Source organism: Acyrthosiphon pisum, chromosome X (assembly GCF_005508785.2).
Source record: "Acyrthosiphon pisum isolate AL4f chromosome X, pea_aphid_22Mar2018_4r6ur, whole genome shotgun sequence".
NCBI classification, from domain to species: Eukaryota; Metazoa; Arthropoda; class Insecta; order Hemiptera; family Aphididae; genus Acyrthosiphon; species Acyrthosiphon pisum.
Genome location: NC_042493.1, coordinates 49,331,189 through 49,351,301, shown reverse-complemented (window position 1 = coordinate 49,351,301; position 20,113 = coordinate 49,331,189). Strand labels below are relative to the sequence as shown.

Here is a 20,113-nt window from a genome sequence, read left to right as displayed (position 1 = left end):
GCCTCATAATAGTTATTATAATACGTTATTATTCGCTTTATTCAAGTTTACGTATAGATACCGCTGTGCTCTATAATGTGTGCTGCAATGTAATACTGTGTAGCAATTGACAATTTTATTCTAGTATTGTTTTTAATTTTTTTAGTCATACTCGCAGAAAAATAGGAAATCAGGACATTATAATATTATACTAATCTACTTACTGTAACTGCCAGATGCCATGATGGACGAGTGGTCGCCTGGCGGGGTGAAGCTGCTGCAATAATACCCTGGGTTTTCGATTTTGATAATGTTCATGGGTGGCATACCGTTTGGATTCTGAATTATAGACGCTGTAAAAGAGAATAAACATTCGTATTTAAAAATTGTACGTCAAATAGGTACACACTATAAATGTAATATATATATCTAAATAATATTATCTAAAAGTAGATAGGTTTTAGTAAATATATTATATACTCTCACTAATTACTAATATACCAAATTTATTAATACAAATTCTAATCGATTTCGTTTTAATAAGCTTAGACAATATTGATTGGTTCATATCGTTAAATCAGAAATGTATAATATGAGGTATAGTATAATAATCCTCGCCTTTTTCCGTTTTATTATTAAATATATCATTGTAAATCGATTAACATAATAAAGTAACACCACACACACACACACACACACACACATATAAATATATAATTTATATATATAGTGCCAATGTAGCCGATATCTCGGTGTAAAATCAGTTGATATATTATATTTATCGAAAACGAGAACGCGGTATAAAGACGGTATAAGTCGCGCGCGCAATGACCCGAAGACGACGACGAGCTAAAAATCGTCAAGCTGGGGTGGTCGTGCCCTTTGACCATTGTAGGAATTAACCGTGAAACCACGCGAACTCACTCGCTCAGTCTCAACCCTTCTACCTCATTCTGTCTCACTCTCTGAATCGCAATCTCAATCCCTCTCTCATCTCTACGTCGTAGGCGATCGTCATATATTTTGCGGTATACCCTGCCACCAAGTATAACATTATAACATTATTATATACCAAATGCGAACAATTGTCGGGTTTTACATCTGAACAATTCAGTCGCACGTGTGTGCGCGCGGAAAATGATACGTCACCCCTTTACCCGCGGATAAATATTATACATATACATGTGTGCGTGTGTGTGTGTGTGTGTCGTCTCTCCTTGGTCTAATCCTTAAAAGGGGCAATGTTGTGTGCCAGCAAATGTTGCGGATACCAATGGATGACTTATGACTTTGAAACAGGCGATCTTCCTATGCAGTGGCGGTGGCAGCGCTAGCACGCGGCCGATAGTGGTGTTGCGGGTGGACAGGCGGCGGGGACCACCCGTTTAAGACACACACACACATTATTATGAGGAGGCGATATGTACACAATATGCAGTCACCTACTGTGCGAGATGTTTTAATATACGCGGAAAAATATAAATACTATTTTTTTTTTTTAAATCGTAGATTCAAGAGTTTAAAACGTCGTGCAACGGCGGGTTCCGAATGAACTGATTACGAAGTGTATCGGGAAAATCTCGGCAGTCCGTTCGAAATGATTTATACAATCTTAAATTGTTAATAACCACGTTAAAAAGCGTTTGAGAGTTACAGACTACAGAGCATCTGTTTAACACAATTTATTATATTTAATGAACATATTACACATAGGTACCTAAGCGGCTAAATCATAATATAACTTACATATAGAGACACGTGAAATCAAGTACCTATATAATAAGCCGTATGATATGTAGGTATATATTTTGATCGGGTTGAAACTGTTCGACTAACGACCGTAGTTTTATTATAAAATTCGCAGGAAATTAAAATATGTAGTCCCTTATAAGTTTCTAATTTATTGTACGATAATTAAATAGGTGAAAAAATCTATCATGAAAAAAATCAGTGCAGCGGTCCATAATCGAAATTATTGTAGTAGATTATTTTGGTTGATTATATAGACAGAACCAAACTTTTTTCTGCTGGTAATAATGTTAGATCTGGCAAGTAATATAGGATAGTACCTATCCTATCTAGCGCTGGGTGCGTCAGATTGTTAAGTTTTTATAATTAACGAGTCCAATAATAATGTCACCGAGTGGTGGTACTATATGAAATAACATTATCTCTATAGCACGTTTAGATATCTGCAGCCAATGTAGTTTATCGAAAATCTCGTATTAAAATAAAACTAAAATAAAATTACACTAAGCGGTTTTTAATATTCTTTTGATATTATAATCAACAACATTATTTCAGAATAATTTCATACCCCACTAACATTATGATGCAGTATTTCTGGCAGATTATTGCTGCATATACGCAATTTTCATATAGTTTATAGGCAATAGAAGTTGATTCCTATAGACTTACAGCCTACAGGGTGTTTCTTAGGCATAATATTAATACTATATACTCTCGACGAGACGTCTATTTAATCCCGGAGAGTATACAGAATAAATTATATAGTATTTATATTATTATTATTATTGTTATAAGTTGTAGAAATGCGACTTCATCCTACCGATTCGAGTTCGTTTAGCATATATAATTTCGTCCTAATAAATTAATCCAAATAGACATTTTCTTTTTTCTGAAATCTTCTGCAATAAGTTAATAACACAATATTCTGACTGATATATTATTATTTATTATTCATACCATATAGAGAATAAGTCTTTGGAAAAATGTAAGTTGTGTTCATGTTACGTTTTGATCATTTCTGGTGTTATTTTTTCGCAGACGTATTTTCTACGGTTTACGATTTTGGAATCGCGAAAGAATATACATCTCTCGAAAGGCACATGGATCAACGTTTAAATGCATTTTTTCAACCGTGAAATATGAATTGTTATCTAATATGTCGAAGGCATGCGTGAATATAAGCGTTATATGTTTGATATCGAGAAAAATAAAATAATTTATTATTCGAGAACTTGTCATATATTAAAGTCCATGTACGCATTTCATTGTAACATTCTGCAATTTATTATTTATAGATTATAAATATTGTTTTTTTTTTATTATTATTGTAACTAAAGTAATATCATATACTTAGTATCGATCTTATAGATAGTTGACCATTCATTAAACGTCTATTAAACAATTAATAATCGAAAATAAATTGTAAGAGTCAATACAACGATACCTAATCCAATATACTGCATCAAATAAAAATTAATTACTCTCTACATACACCGGAAATGCGTGAAAAACTCAATAGGTACATTTTACCTACATTAATAAAAACAATAATCACGTAGTTATTGATAAACGAACTATCTTGTATGTGTTAGATACGCCAGAAATGTCCAATTCGATGACGCATAACCAATATTTCATAGATGAATACCTACCATACACCCTGCTATTCACCCATAGTACTTTTTGAAATCGGCAGTTGTAAGTTGTAACTATAATTATTATACAATAATTTTGATAATAAGGGTTCACTTGCGTTATTTACTAGTCTACAGAATAGAGATGGACCAGAACTTAATAATTGTATCTATCAAATGGCAAAGTCATCACTCATCGTTAATCATGAAAACGTTGTTATAGCTCAACAAACTCCAATATCAATATATTATGCATTATTTAAGCAAAAAAACGAGACTGGACTTCAGGGAAATTCGGTCTGGCAATTTATACCGCGATTTAAATCTCGATACCTACACTGCATCCGGTGCAACGCGCGTTGAGTTCTTGGTCGGTTTTCGTGATTTTATTTCTTCTCGTCAAAACTACCGGATTTACGAGTAGGCGTTATATTTTTACGAGCGCCATGTGCTGCACGTTGATGTATACTAGTAATAATAATAAAAATAATAATAATAATAATAAGCCGCACGTGTATATATTAATATATCAATCGATATTATATTAATAGAGTACGAGGGCGATTGAAACTCGAGAAAGCTACGAGAACGAAGCGTCGTCAACGAATGACCATCACTTGGAATAATCCGTGGAAGTTAGTTATTAAAAGTTTTGTTTAATTTGTTTATCGCGTTGATGAAGTTAGATAGTTTTAACATCGACGACTCGGTCTAGTCGGCCGCGCGTTCGATAAAGACATCATAATAATATTGTATTATAAATTATGTTTGCCTCTTCTCGGTTCGTGCATAAAGTAATAACATTATAATATTATATATTATTATTGTGGTCGACCGATAAACAACCGTCGTTATTATTACCGACAAACACTTTGGATATTTTCATATCGTCATCTGAACGGAAATTATATCACAGATTTACATTATGTTGTCAGTAGATAAGGTCAGACATAAATGCAATACACATTTTTTTTATACTCCATGCTGATTAAATTGTACACCGCGCAACATATAGAGGTATACCGATAATAATTCGTGTGACGGGCAAAATGCGTTTTTGTACCATCGGAAAGTCGAGTACTCCAGTGTGTGTGTGTGTATGCTTGTTGTACATTATAACAGTAAGCATATATTTTTATAATATATTGGTGTGGTAATAGGTGTGGTGTGGCTCTTGTCGTATGATATTATGGTGACTATGATAACGATGTATGTTTGTTGTTATTTTACACTTCGTAGGAATATTGCGATAACGGGAAATCGCATAGATAAAAGAGAAGAAGGTAAGCGTTGTTCATTTTTATTTCGATCAATGTTTGCATAAAATATATAGCCAGAGTAGTATTATTATAACTGTATGAGTTATATTATAATAGTCGGTATAATATATATATATGCATTACATATATACGGCCACGGACGTATAACCCTCTCCTACGACTGTTGTACCTATACTATTATTATTATTATTATTATTATTATTATTATTTTTGAGGTTCCCTACCTTTGGAAAGCCTCCAAAGTTCTTTGGACGAAAAAACTCCGGTCGCTAAAATGTTATCGTTGCATACCACACCGTTATAGGGGTTGTGCGAATAGCCTGCAACAAACCAGAAAAAAAAATGAAAACAACCGTTGAACAAAATAAAACGTGTGAGAAATGAAAAAAAATTTAGATATATATTATGTACAAGAAAAATACCCCCGAATGACGACTACCTCTGTCTATTATTATTTCGACTGTCACCCTCCCACAGTCCTACGCCATCACACCACAAACGTAGCCGATACGTGTGAGTGAGTGTGTGTGTGCTATAACGAATAATACGTTTGCGGAGAGTCCGTCGGACGTCACAAAGTCCTACAGTCGAAAACGGCGGCGGCGGCGGCGACGGTTTAAAGGCCTAGTTGAATTTTAAAGAATTCAGCAAGCGTATATTATATAGTGTGTGCTGTGGATAAGACGCCGCCGCCGGGGAGATCAGATTAAATCCTATTTACGAACGGTCGTCGGGCCGGAGTTGCACACACACGCCATCATATATTATATACGATGTCGAGAAAACGGACGTAAAAAATTAATTACATTATATTATGCGGATTCGTAAAGGGGGCGAACCGTACAATGATGTATATATTGTGTGTAGATTACTGTGTGTTAGTCTGCCGGGTACACGCGATTGCGGCGTGACGCCGCCGCCGTTGCGGTTTAAAGCGGTCGTTGCAATAAGAACGTTTCTCCGCAGCGGACTGCGGAACGTGTATTATTATTATTATATTATGTATATATAGGTACGTTGCAGATGTTATCGACACAAACTATAAACGTGGTATCTGCATTTTTTTTTATATTTACTGTAGTGTATTGGAACTTAATAAATTACCTAAACGAATATAGACATAATATTATTATATATAGGTACGTAGGTATCATGTTATTAAAATGTTTGTTTTACCTATATAATATCATATTATATTATATTGTACGTATACATGATACATATTATATTATAACAATCGAGAGAATGTTTAACGCCTATGTATATATATATATGAATGACTATAATAATATACACAGATTTAAGTCAGTGGACAAACAAATATTTAGGCAATAATCGTGTAAAAAAAAAAAAAAATAATCAATAACAATTAGGAGTACATCATTTTTAATATGAAGTTTTGTACCTATTCAATTATTAACGATTTATTTTTTTATTTTATTTAATGTTATTTTTTTTCAGCGCCCGAAGTATCAAATATATATTATGGGAATGGGAAAGTAGTAGGTAGTCGAATAGTCGATTAATAATATCTCAATCTTATATGGGTACCTATATAAATAATTATTTTTCATGAGATCACTTCGATATAAACAAATCAACTCAAGCTAGTTACTAATATTGCAGAATGCCTTTTTCCATATATTGGCAAATTACTTTTGTGGATTGTATAGTTGGGATTAGGTTTAAAAATCATCTCTGAATACGATTATTTTAATATCGATATGACGATATAAGTATATAACTGTGCTAGTATGCAGGCATGGACGCGAAGTGTTGATAGATTTTAAACGTTATATACTAGTGCAGACTGAAATTGTACACTATTTATTATAACTAACCCAAATATAAGTACTAACTAAAATACAAACAAGACACGTGTGTGGTTTCATCTAAATAATATTCCGAAATAGTGTATATGATGTGGTACGCAGCAGTCACAATACAGAGAAGGTATACAATAGCAGCGTAGCGTATCGTCGACGCACGTTCTTTCAAACCACCATTGGACAATACAAACGGCGTGACCAGGTTGACTTTTCCATCTTACCAGAGGTGGTAGTCACGTGACAGGCCAATAGTAAAAGCTGTGCTTTATCTTGTCTATTACGTCAAATTTTAAGCAACCATACAAAACCAAACTGTCGCATAGTTATCGTTATTTACAAGTTTACTTGTTTTGTTAATAACATGCAGTCACACAGTTTTCTTACATTGTTCTTTTCGTTTCACTGTTGCGGTTTTTGTTACGTGGCGTTCGAGTTTACAACATTCTATAACAATAATCACTGTAGAATCTGTGGCCACTCTGCCCTCAGTACCTATTTTATCCGTATCGTATAGTCTCCCCATAAACGAAAAATATCAATCCAACAACCCAGCATCATATCATAGAGAACTTTAGCCCACAAGGGAGGATACCAGCAACCACCACACAAAAAGTACTCTCAACTAAAACAACAACGTCTAGCGGAGGAGATAGTCAAGCTGCCCTGCCGTCTAGCCCTACAATTGAGTATCCGACGATAGCCGCACAAGTTCGGAAAATACCACTACACCAGCTACTGCAGGACCCGGTGAGAGCGAGCATCTATTACAGGGGCTGGGATGCGTACACCACGTATATCCAACGGGTACTACAATGTACAGATACCCAGCTGGCCACTAAAAACCTCCAATCACATCCGACATGGCGTCAACAAATGTCGGCTGTACGGACTAACACCATGAAGTCAACGACACCCAATAACAACAAGAAGCCATTATTACGTGCCATAAGAATGTATAATATTCACCCTTCGTCGTTTACGTTCTTCTCGACGTCCAGGAACACGGAATTCTGGGAACCGACCACAACGTCCAAAATGGCAAACACGATATCCGTATTTGTGGGAGGAATAAAAAAGTTTGCAGAACAAAAACCGGAGACAAACTTAGATCCCTAGAACTTAACCCAATGTAATTATAATATATTATTATAAAATAATAACACCACAATTGATTTTTAATACCTAACTATTTTAGAAAGCTGAACGTTATTGGTTGTTCTGATGCATCCTTACATAGGTACTAACTAATCCAAGTAACTATACATACCTAAATCATTAACAGCACGTGCATATATTATTATTATTATTGAAGGGAAGAAAAATAGAACGCACCTTTTGGGATTTGGCGGGGATCTAACCGTACGTACCAGGGAAGGTGTAATATATGTACATATAACATAAGCCGCCACAGAATAATATTACATAACATAAACAATAACCGGGTCAATGGTTACAATAATAATAATAAAACAAAATTATTATACACCTCCACCATTGTCATTATATATATATTATATCGGCTAACGGTCCTGTTGATGGCTGCAGATTTATATGTTTACGTATCATAGCAGGGCATCGGTACTATAAACACGTGCCTATATGCATGTCGTTGATGTACAAGGGAATGCGTTTTCTCCCTTTTTTTTTGCATTTTCTTTGTTATTATGCCCATCGGTTTAACGCTGAAGTACAATATATCATTATTGCGCAGCATATTACAATATAGATACTCTGTGGGCCGGTGTCTGGTGATTTCACCGTTTTCCGTCCACCACCATTTGACTACGACGTGCTCCGAAAACAAAACGCGTGCGATGTAACACCGGTGCAAAACGTCCATAAGTATTATATAATGATTATAAGTTATAACAATCGCAGTCATGGGGTGAGAAATATCGCGGTCTTATGGGTGGCGAACGTCCGATTGATTTGGCCACGGATAAATATTAAGAAACCGGAAACGACATATTTTTATATGTTAAGTTGTTTATACAATTATACCAATTAAAATTAATGATTTTTTTTCGGGTTAACAATTTTTTTTCGACGAAGTATTTTTGGTTGAATTTTTAAAGTAAATACATTTATTTATGCAATTTTTTTATTATCTTAAGAAGAAATGTTCAGTTGCACAGTTAATTATTGTTTTCTGTGCTAGTATGAAAAATCTAATTTTAATTAAATAAATGTATAGTATGATACTGGCATACGTTCAATTCTATGCTAATCTAACTGGCTTGTATGGTATAATACATAATCATCAAGATCAAACGAAAACATCACACATTACAATTACAAATGTTTGACATAATGACATATTATTGTATTATTATAAGTACACTGATTATATTTTAATATTGATAAAAAAAATATATATTACTTGTCTGTTGCCTATATTATGTATAATTTATAATTATTATTTAATAATGACGAAATCATCATTTTTACGTTTAATATAACAAAGTTTTTCACATTTCTTACGTTCATTATTTTTCACTGTTTTTATACTTACGTTTTTTTTTTCAAATTTTTCACAACTTATTTAGCAATTTTTAATAAGTGTGTATTATTTATGATGATAACAATATATTTAAACGATATAAGTATCTTAATTAAATATAAACTTAGTTCAGCTTGAAATGTTCTAACTTTGCTCTCAAACAGCAAAAAACTAATTATATGGTTACTGCAGGTGAGTTGAGTCAATTACATACATTGATATCATGTTACACCATCGGCACTCTTTGCACATTATTTTTTATGTTCTCCACTTATAAAAATAACAATGTTGAGATTCTGAGGAAATTATTAACTACCTATATCATTATAGTTTTGGAATTAAAAAAAATGTCTAATATATAGCCACATTACCTACCCCTTGCATTGTTTTTCAACAATATATATTGCAATTTTCTGTATAATATAAAATTGTATTATCGAAAGAGTATCACTAGAACAGACCATTTTCGGTAAATTAAATAATGTAATTTATTGACATTTTATATTATTATGATTCACGTACCCGCGTACCTATAATATAACGTATAATATCATCAGAGCGGCGACAGAGGTTAGCGCGAAAAGAATAAAAAAAATGTAAGTACCTACACACACAAAATCAAAGTATAGTATTTAGACGATATCGGAGGGGCTGCCGCAAAGGCAAATGGTCCATAACGACCCGTCAGAGACGATTTGCGCCCGAGAATTTGCATCATGCGCGAGCTAAACGATCGCCGTCGACTTTCACGCCTATCGTACGCACGCGCGTTCATGTGTGAGTGCCTATAATATATATTATTACGTATATACACTAACGCGTGTCACCCGCTGATTTATATTGAAATCAACTCCTCTTATATCCTTTTGCTCCTTTTTATTTGGATGAGGAGGAGGATACCGTGTTTTTTTTATAATAAAATAATAATATATTATAATGTGCTAGCGTAATCTCTTCTCCTTGCGCGCGCGTGCGCATCGCATACGTAATAAATATATTTTTATTGTATATACAGTATACACTATATACACGTATATTACCTACATCCGCGGGCCATGTGCTAGTAATATATAAGTATAATAGATGGTAGTCGTTGACGAGGGCCAACTATACGCACCGCAGTCGCCAAGTCGAAATTTCAAAATTGATTTATAGGTATATCGTATACAAGTAATATATTGGGGATTATATTGTGTTGTTTTTTTTATTTATTTTTGCGGTACCTAAGTATGTGATAAAATTATAAAATAATCAATTTTTTTTTTTTGGTTATAAAAGGACAACTAATAATTGAGCTGAACTGGTTATTATAGCAATTGTTTATTTCTTTTAAAAATAGTTGAACAAAAAAACAAAGAAGAATGTTCAAAATTGCCCTATTCTAGGTATACGACCGGTTGAAGGTCTAAATGTCTACTACGCCGCAAAAATATCCATTTAATTAAAAATTCGGTATAATAAATATGTTTAATTAAACGAATAACTACAACTTTTAAGACGTGTATTATATATTTCGTCACTAGGGTTTTATTTTTAATGATGAGAAAACGAAATTTAAAAAAATGTGTTTATTTTACAGACTGACATTTCAATTCAATTACACATACAATAATATATTATATCCATGTGTCGTATTTGCTTTTAAAAACTACGACGCGACCAAAACGTTTCTGGGCATAATAATTTACGAGTACATGGAATCGAAAAAAAAAAGATTAAGTTTAAAAAATAAATAAATTGCTGTACAAGTGTAATAGATTCAAAATCAGAGGCGATCGATATTTCATAGAGCCATTTCGAAAACGCACAGAAGCACCGTAAACGATCGAATAGAGGTATATTTTATAATTATTGTAATGTATAGGTTAGTACCAAAACAAATCATTATAGTGGCACCTATTTGATCATACAATATAAGGTACCTACCTAGCTATCACATAGAATTACTGTAGAAAAATACCTTATTATAGTTTTTTCAACGACTTATCTACCAACTATAACCATCGGAAGAATAACTACATAGAAGTGCAGTCCACGAGAAAATATGAAGATGTAAAACCTTTCTAAACCCTTAGTGGGGATTACATATATATACAAAATGTCTCACTGTATATGTCTACTATATTATATAATATCTATAGTCTATACTATCAAACAAGAGCGGAGAAGCCACATTTTGTATTATTAACTAAATATTTATTTTCGAATTTCTTACAAATTTCTTCATTTAAAGAAAAAAAACTGTGTTAATTTATTTTAATTTTTTAAAAGTTAAATTACTAATTCCCATCAAGTATTCTCGTGGTTAAATGTAAGTTTTTGAATTTAACCATATGAAGCGATTAGAAATTGAGTATTTGATAGGCTTGGGACGCAAGAGGACAAGAAAAGTTAGATACCATGTACATTGTACACATATAGGTATATACATGTACGCGATAAGATACTACGACGATGACATAGTACTTAACCGTGCGGTATGTATATATATATAGGTTAGGTTATACACGATAACGTGGCGCGACGATAACACTTAACCGCGCGCGCGGTATATATAAGCGTGTAACGTACATTAAGTTAATCTCTAATCGTCGTTTCAGTGATCCCCACAACAAATTTAGGGGCTCCAAACTTTCTAGACGTACAGCGACTGCGCATAACATTTTATACGTTATTGCAGTATGTATATAACGTGTGTGTATCCATATAGGCCGTGCATAATTCTCGGTTAATAAATCTCGGTTCACGTAAATTTTCCTCCCCGTATACTTGTTATTAGTTCTTTTTTCCTTTTCTTTTACCCTCTGCCTCTTCGGTGTTCTGTAATCGGCACGTAATATATTAATATAAAGCCTTAATATATATAACCTATACCTAACCACTTGCATGTATAGGATGATTTTTAACGCGAATCTAGCTACAATATTTCGTATTCAAGTATTATATATTAAAGTTGAATTTTTGTTTATATTTAATATTTAATATTGGACATATTGAAGTGACTTGGGGTGGTAAATAAATTATAAGCCTTATTATAGGTAACTTTTTTAGTATTTTATTTTTGATTTGCCTGTGTGAGTAAAATGTGATTACAGGTGATTAATGTGACTGTGTTAGTATTGATATGACTAGCACATGCATATATCAATAGTAAATTGATTTTGTGGTTTTGAAGTTGAAAAAGCATAGAATATGTATGCATTCTTAAAATACTTTATTATTCCGATGTTAAGTCTGAAACGTAATTGGATTCAAGTCCATCATACTATATATCACCTACAACCTATATGGTAGTAGGTTATGTTGGAAATTAATTTTTAATTTATATTCTTTTTCATTTGATTTTTTTTTAATGTTTGTCTCTTAAAATTATTTTAAACATATAAAAAGAGAAATTATTAGAAAAAAGTATTTACTGAAATATTTTTATGCGCTACTCTAGTTTTTATAAATGCTACGTTAAACTTAAACTCAAACTACGCACTCGTACAATGTCCTCACAAAAAATGAAATTTTTTTTACTCAACGGTAGTGAATTAATGTAGAAAAATACTCTTGTTAATATTCATCTAAGAGTAGTCGTTAAGCCTAATAAGCTAGTAACTAAGCCTGGTATTTCACGAAATGCGAATCGTTCTGTAATAAATAACGCGGCTTGTCTCAGCATCTCTCGATCAATCCACGAACATAAACTACAAATACCAAACAATATTATTATATTTGTGACGCTCAGGAAAATGTGGGCACAGACTGATCACGTCATGTTATTACGCATAATATACTAATACACATGCGTTGATAAGTATATATGTATTTAACAGCGCCTTCCATAAACAAACACTATTTGCGTCAATTTAACATACACACGCTCACGACATTTTTTATTCGATCGGTTTAATGCGTGTTTATTCCAATCGCGATTCGCTAGTTATGAGTCTTATGACGAAACAGATGTCAATTATAAAAAAAAAACAAAGCCTGTATGATACGCATAATATACATATATATATATATATATATATATATATACAATCGTTGGTTTATATAAAAATAATAATAATACCACCAATGTCCGGGGAAGACGTAATCGAGGTTATATAATATCGTATGGATTTTTGGAACAAGATCAAGGAAATATCCGGTCAGCACACTCGAGTGTATTTGATAAACGTAAAACACACATTATATTAAATTGGAGTTTGTAAAATCGTATATGAACCGTCAAATTTCGTTTGAATGAATTACTACTCGACGGCCTCGCGAGTGAGTATAATGTCTATTACCTATATAAAATTAAAATAATAATAATTTAATAACAGAATTGCGTATTTTATCGCGCGCGTCTTTTAATTAATATAATTATGTGTCCCTTTACTATTTTCGGAACGCTACAGAACTATCTCATCTTACGAATTTTGAATGTGAGCGGAACGAAAGACCATAATATACAGAATATGATATGTATATATATTGAAACAGTGGGGTATATTTTTGGAGACGGAAGATGTAGCAGGTTGTGGTATATACTTTTTAATGAATCGTATTTAGTTGATAGTAAATATAAATACAATTTTCTTGAGTTCGTGGGATTAAATTAAATTAAAAATAATTTTTGTTTTAAAAATGTCCTTAGAATAGTTAGTTATATTAGGATAAGTTAAGTTAATAAAATATAATACATTTACGAAGATAGGTTGTACAACAACCGACGTCGTTTTACAAAAAAAAACACGTGTTCTGGTGTACCTACGCATATTCGTCGCGATGGTCTTCTACGATCAAAAATCTTCGTGCTGCATAACTAAATGTCAACACACCCGGCGCCGAACGATTTTTCGCGCTAAATTATGAATAACGCAAATAAGTCTCCGACTAACAACTGTAACACCATTACAAATAATATAGGGGTTGACAATAAAGTAGTGAAGATGAAACTGCGAACCTAATGTCAGACCTGTGCGCGAGTATGTACATTTTTTATATACGCACATTATAGGTACCTATATACAAATATTATATTTTAATCTGTTAAGAGGACGTTATAATTTCATATTGTGTTTTCTCCGCCTTACTAACCCATAACATGGACAATTTAACGTTCAGAAGAAGCTGTCTGTATCCGTTGTTTTTAATATTAGAGTCTATTGAACGATTATAAAATTTAAAAGTAATAATATTAATACTATCTAAGCCCATATGATTTTTTTTTGGTTTTTTAATTTTGAATAAAATTATGAGCATTTTAATATTGTAAATTTATTTTCGAGGTACTGTGGATAATATTACCATTATTAGTTATTACTAACTATAAATATCAAATGTAACAGAATAATACGAATATTTTCTAACGTAAAAGTGTCATGTTATGTGTTATAAAGACGAATACCACGCATCATGTGGGTATAAAACGTCCTCTTCATATTGGATTTAGTACAATAATCATAAAATGCGTGTAAAGAATAATCTCATACATAATCTCAGAATATAAGTTTGACTAGACTTTTATGATAAAATGATTCTTGACAAATTTCTTTTACTACGACGGTAGATGTTTTGGGGAAGTAGGAGGTAAGACATGTTACTAACGACGAGAGCGTTGTAGTAGTGGATTGATAACTTTGAGTGGATTTTTTGGTTATGATTTTTTTCAAGCTGTAATTGAACAGTTTGAACTTAAGATCAATGATGGAGGGCTTCAGTGCTTGTCGTGCGTTTCTACCTAGACTTGAAATCCGTTTTTCACTGGTGGACGACGATGATGATGACGATACTCCCAAAGTAGTGGTTTTCCTCCGTATATTATGTAAAATGTAATAATACTAAATTATTTTGTACAGAGCGACGACGTGCGCACGTGTGTGTACGTGACCCCTCCACCCCACTTTTTATGCGTACGTTTATTCTATCCCATTTGGTCCGACACCTTTTTCTTCCTTTTTTTTCCTCTGTTCGTTTAAACGCCGAGAGAGATAATAAAATTGCGCTCGTGCAGCAGTGTTGTTTGCGCGTGCGGATCGATATAGAGAGCATCGAATGAATTATAGGGTTTTTCTTATACGCACGTTATAAGCGTGTCGTCGTCGTCGTCGTCGGCCAGTCATCGTATCCTATATATACACACATATCCGAGCACATAACATATTATATAAATATAGGTATACGTTGCGCTCGGGCTGTGAAAGAAATGAATTTATATGCGCGAGCGTGAAAAAAAAATAAAGGGCGCGACGTCAAACAATGCGCGAGAATCGCTTCTCTCTATATATATATTATTATGTTATATACTCACACGTCGCGTATATGCAGTTATTGTGTGTGCGGAGCGGATAATATATATATATACGCGACCGCGGGGCCCAGGATACTATATAATGTATATTTAAATGTTCGTTCGTTCGGAAACGGAACTCATATGGAAAATTTAGCCATATCTTCCGCGATGACTAGCACGTACACAATAATTTACAGATTAAAATCGCGGGTAAGTCGTGGTGGTTTTCGCGCGAGACGATCCGGGGCAAATATAATGTACATAATATATATATAATATATTATATACATATACATACAATACATTATCGCGATACGAGCATAATATCATAAATATATTTTAATAACACGAAATCGTCGCGTTCGTGGGACATTTATGTAAGTCGGCGCGGCACGATAATTATTCGTTCGACCAACAACAAAAACAATAATAATAATAATTATAGCCGAACAACACACACGTGGTGTATATGGCCGTTTTTTTCACTCTCCTGCTGCAGCTGCAGCAGCTCCCCGACGGCGCCGCCGCTGTGATTCATGATATCGACTTTTTCTCTCTTTCTCCGCAGAGATTGTTTATGCCACCGCCAAGTTAGCACCGGAGGAGACCGTCGTCGTAATAAAAAACATTAAATGAAACCCCGACGAAAGAAGGAATGGGAAAAAAAAAACGAAAACAAAAAACCCGTTAAACCAACGGCCTACGCGGCGCGGCTAATAAGGGAGAGCGCATGTATATCAGTATATCACACGCCGTGCGTATTTTCTTTTTTTTAGTAGCGGCGGTATTATTATATCGACGATATTGCCGATACCGGAGACCCTCGGTCGCATATACACCCATTATGTGTACGAGTTCACACAAATCACGTTTTAAACTCGAAAACTTTTCCTTCAATTAGCAAACGTTGCGCTGCGTATAGAGTATGCACATTTTTTATATGTATTGCACGAGAAGAAAAAGAGAGCGAAAAAAAAATGAAAATACGTAAAGAAAAGTCATATTATAATATCAACGCGGTGTATGTGCACCGCATACATGGATCGTAAATTTTCCGACGTGCTAAGTAATGAAAAAGATTCGGCGAGAAGAAAATATAAATGTGTCCGTTTTTTTTTTTTATTTTATATCATATACGACCGATATGCAAAGGCGGCGTATATATTGTATATCCTATAGGACTTATAAGTGTGTTTAACATGGGCGGATTTTGGTTTTCCAGGACAGAGTTGGTTGATACCATGCACCACATGCCCAGAGGTGGATCTTTGCAATAGATCAATTCGGCCGGCATGCCAAATACTGTAATATTTCTTCATATTATTATTTATGGTGGTTTTATCGTTTTCTATTTTAGATTTTGAACTTGCCACGTGCGTTACTATTACTTTAGGTTTGGTTTTTTTATGTAAACTTTTTTTTTCCGATAGCTCCAAAATGTATAGCAATCCCGTCAGCCGTCGACTATAAATTGAAAATCATACACGGTCGATGCTATTTATTATATACAAATCATTTTAGAACTCAGAAATTCAATTGCGAAAAAAAATGTTAAATTTGTGTGGCAAACCAAATTTTATCGAAGTGTTTTAAAAATAATTTAATTTAAAATTAAAATTAAAGACGTGATGTACTTTTGTAAGAAAATGATTAATGTAAATAACGCTGATATAAGTATTTTTAAAATATGTTGAATTCATCAAGTATACTGTAATTTTAATATTGGTTTCAAAATCACGAAATAATATTATATGTAAAACAATAACTCATAATTGCTTTTAGTCATTCTATTTTCCTCTAAAATATCTAATTATCCTTATTTTTTACTTTGTCTGTAAATCATTTGAGTCAACATATTTTGTAAGGATTTCGAATACTACAATTTGTACCAAATTTTACATAATCATTGCGTGTTTGTAGTATAAAAGTAATACAAGGTTTGCTCGAACCATTATTTTTTGAATGCAATTGTTAGATGACAGAATCTCAGTTGTATTATAGCCGTTTGAAGTTACGATTTCGAAGTTTGATATGATACGTATCGTCATTCAACGACAGTTTATACATACATATTATTGGTATATTATAACATTGTTATTACGTATAGAGCGACGACAAAAGTGAATAAATCAAAGCAGTGCATAGCCTGTACGACATATGTATATAGACGTTTTATAGACGCACTAGAGAGGGCGAAACGACCAGAAGAACAATTTAATATATGTATATGTTAGACAAAATATCGAATAGGGAAAAGACCGGAAATACCATCGGCAGATCCGGCGTTTACTATGCGCTTCCATCGGACGTTTTATTTTTTTTAGCCTTTTCACCGTCGTTTATATTCAACATAACATTATCGTATTATTGTGAGATACGACCTTTTTAAACTGCACTGACGTCACTTTATTACATAATATAAAAACGGAAATTTTCAGATTATTACAAGCAACTCGATTTGAAAAGCTGTCGACAGTTTGTTATTTAATGCATAAATTATGTATTATTATTATTACTACATGTAATATCGAATAATTACTAACAATAAATTATGGCAATGTATCTATATCAATAAGCAATAAATCACATCTAAGTATATAAATATATTATATTATTGCATAATATTATAGTATCTGCGCTCTGTGCATCAAACTAATAATAAATATTATTTCAGATCGAAGCTATAAATGCTGTTATATAAAATAAGTTAAAATGAACAAGATTCGACGACCCTGCTAACTGTGTTTCATGCCGATTTGATGGGTATTTATTGATATTTGTGTACTTTGTGCAAAAATGAATAAAAATGAATGATTAACATAAAAGGAGCTTATCTCTGAAATAACAAAATCTACCATGGCAGATATGATATAGTAATGCATAAGTATACTAACATTATCTCAATCAAAATTTAAGATGTATCAAACATTTGTCATCAGAAGTTACTTTATATTACTAGCTGACCCCGTACACTTTTGTTGCCCGTTAAAAAAGCCAATTCTATATGATTCAAACTTTGTTCAGTTTGTTGTTTAATATTTGGTGTAATAGTTTTCACAACTTAAAATTTTCATCGACCATCTTGAATTTCAAAATACCTGTGCAAGCACCATTTTAAAATGTAAATTGTAATATAGCTGAAACCTTCGAGGGAGTATACTCAACAACTTCCCAAAGCTTCGTGACGATCAGATGAATAGTGTAGGATTGCTTAAAGGAAAAACAGATATACCTATACATTCGCTTTTATATATATAGATAATATTGGTACATTATAGTTTATATTATACTGTACATAATAATTTTAAGAGAATTGTATGCACATTATTATTAGTACTAAAAGTCTAAAACTAAACAGATAACGATAATAAATAAGTGAATTTGCCTTTTCAAGTGTTTCGATTTAATAAATAAATGAAATGTCGAAAGCACGCAAATAAAATGAGGTTAAGTATCAGCACTCGCATGCCCCTCAGACCTCTGCACGCACCATATACCACCACCTTCGTACACACACTCAGTAACTGGAGCGTAAGCCGTAAGGGGACAGATCTTGTTTAGTAATAATAATTATTTCAATTGGAACGGATGCAGGACCTTTTGTAAATTATTTTTGAAAGTTCACCATTATTCTTTACAAATGTGACCTTAATTTATTGGTTCACGATTCCAATTAAGTGATAAATACACAAATATAAATGCGTGCACACATAAAACAATAAATATATAATACAATTTTTCCAATTACTAAACAATTTGTTAGCAATTAATGCTTCTGTTTATGAAATCAAAAATATATAGGAGCCAAAAACTTGGGGTTTATACTTTATACACAGTCTTTGCATATTATAGTTTTAAATTGCTTATTATATATTGCATATTTATTTTTATAAATGGGTAATGATTTGAGAGGACGTCTTACTCATCTGTGTTGTCTCCATCTAACGCATCACATGACTCATTTTACGTTCAAAATAAAATAGAATGTAAACGAATGTAAAATTCAATATGCGTTAGACGGAGAAAACTGACAAATGACAACACATGCGAAATAATAACTTTAGACACTTAATAATTAGTAAGCATATACATTAGTCATACTTACATAATTGTATTAATACTTATGTAATCAGAAACAGTCGCAATACAATTACTATAAAAACTAAGATAATGTTTAAACAGCAACAAGAAATGAGTGAATGTCCCTGCATAAAAAATTAGTATATTTTCAAAATGAAATTAATTGGCTTGTAAGGTTGTTAACATGTTTTGATGGTACAGCTATATATGCAAAAATATTTTTATTTTATTTGTGAATGCTTAAGAAATGAATTGTAAAAATAGTTCCATTCAGAATTTAAAATGGTTTATGCACTATTGCAACTAGTTAAATGAATCATCTATACATGATTGTGATAATAATTAAGATTATAATATTCTATATGAGTTTTGGAATCAAGTCAAATTTCTCCACATCAAGCCAGGGAAGAGGCTGTTCTGCAATAATTATTGTTTTATTTTATTCCAAACTTTGTAACCATTGGGTATACATAACAATAAGAACTCTATCGATAGGTACAATCTTAATATAATAATAAGAACATATGGAACAGAAAACAGCCACAACAATAGACGTCGACCTACAAAAAGCAAAAGACTTCACACACTTCGTGTTTATTAGCCGGTGTGGGTTAGCCGTCGATGGAGTATATTATATACGGATGATAAATGGCCGGCGCGCCATCGATGTTGGCCATAAATATCTATTTTTGTACTACAGTCTTTTGAAATCTGACGCAGTAAACCGCACCGTTAGCAATGCTTGTTGTTTGATATGCCGTATCGCCATTCGCTGCAGGGCTGGATTGGTA

The 20,113-nt window shown here is 32.8% G+C and overlaps 1 protein-coding gene across 8 annotated transcripts in view; it reads right to left on the bottom strand.

The window, feature by feature from the left end:
- The window catches only part of LOC100169415 (nuclear factor 1 X-type), a 155,536-nt gene that overhangs the window by 18,160 nt on the left and 117,263 nt on the right, over positions 1-20,113 (bottom strand). For 5 of the 8 annotated variants that reach the window (XM_008184510.2, XM_008184507.3, XM_008184506.3 and 2 more), the window contains 2 exons: positions 4,867-4,962; positions 204-332 (listed from right to left, as the gene is read on the bottom strand). In XM_008184510.2, the coding sequence (XP_008182732.1) occupies positions 204-332; positions 4,867-4,962 (225 nt within the window). The remainder of the gene's footprint in view (positions 1-203; positions 333-4,866; positions 4,963-20,113) is intronic. The other 3 variants (XM_016804113.1, XM_008184511.3, XM_008184512.3) reach the window with 1 other exon arrangement.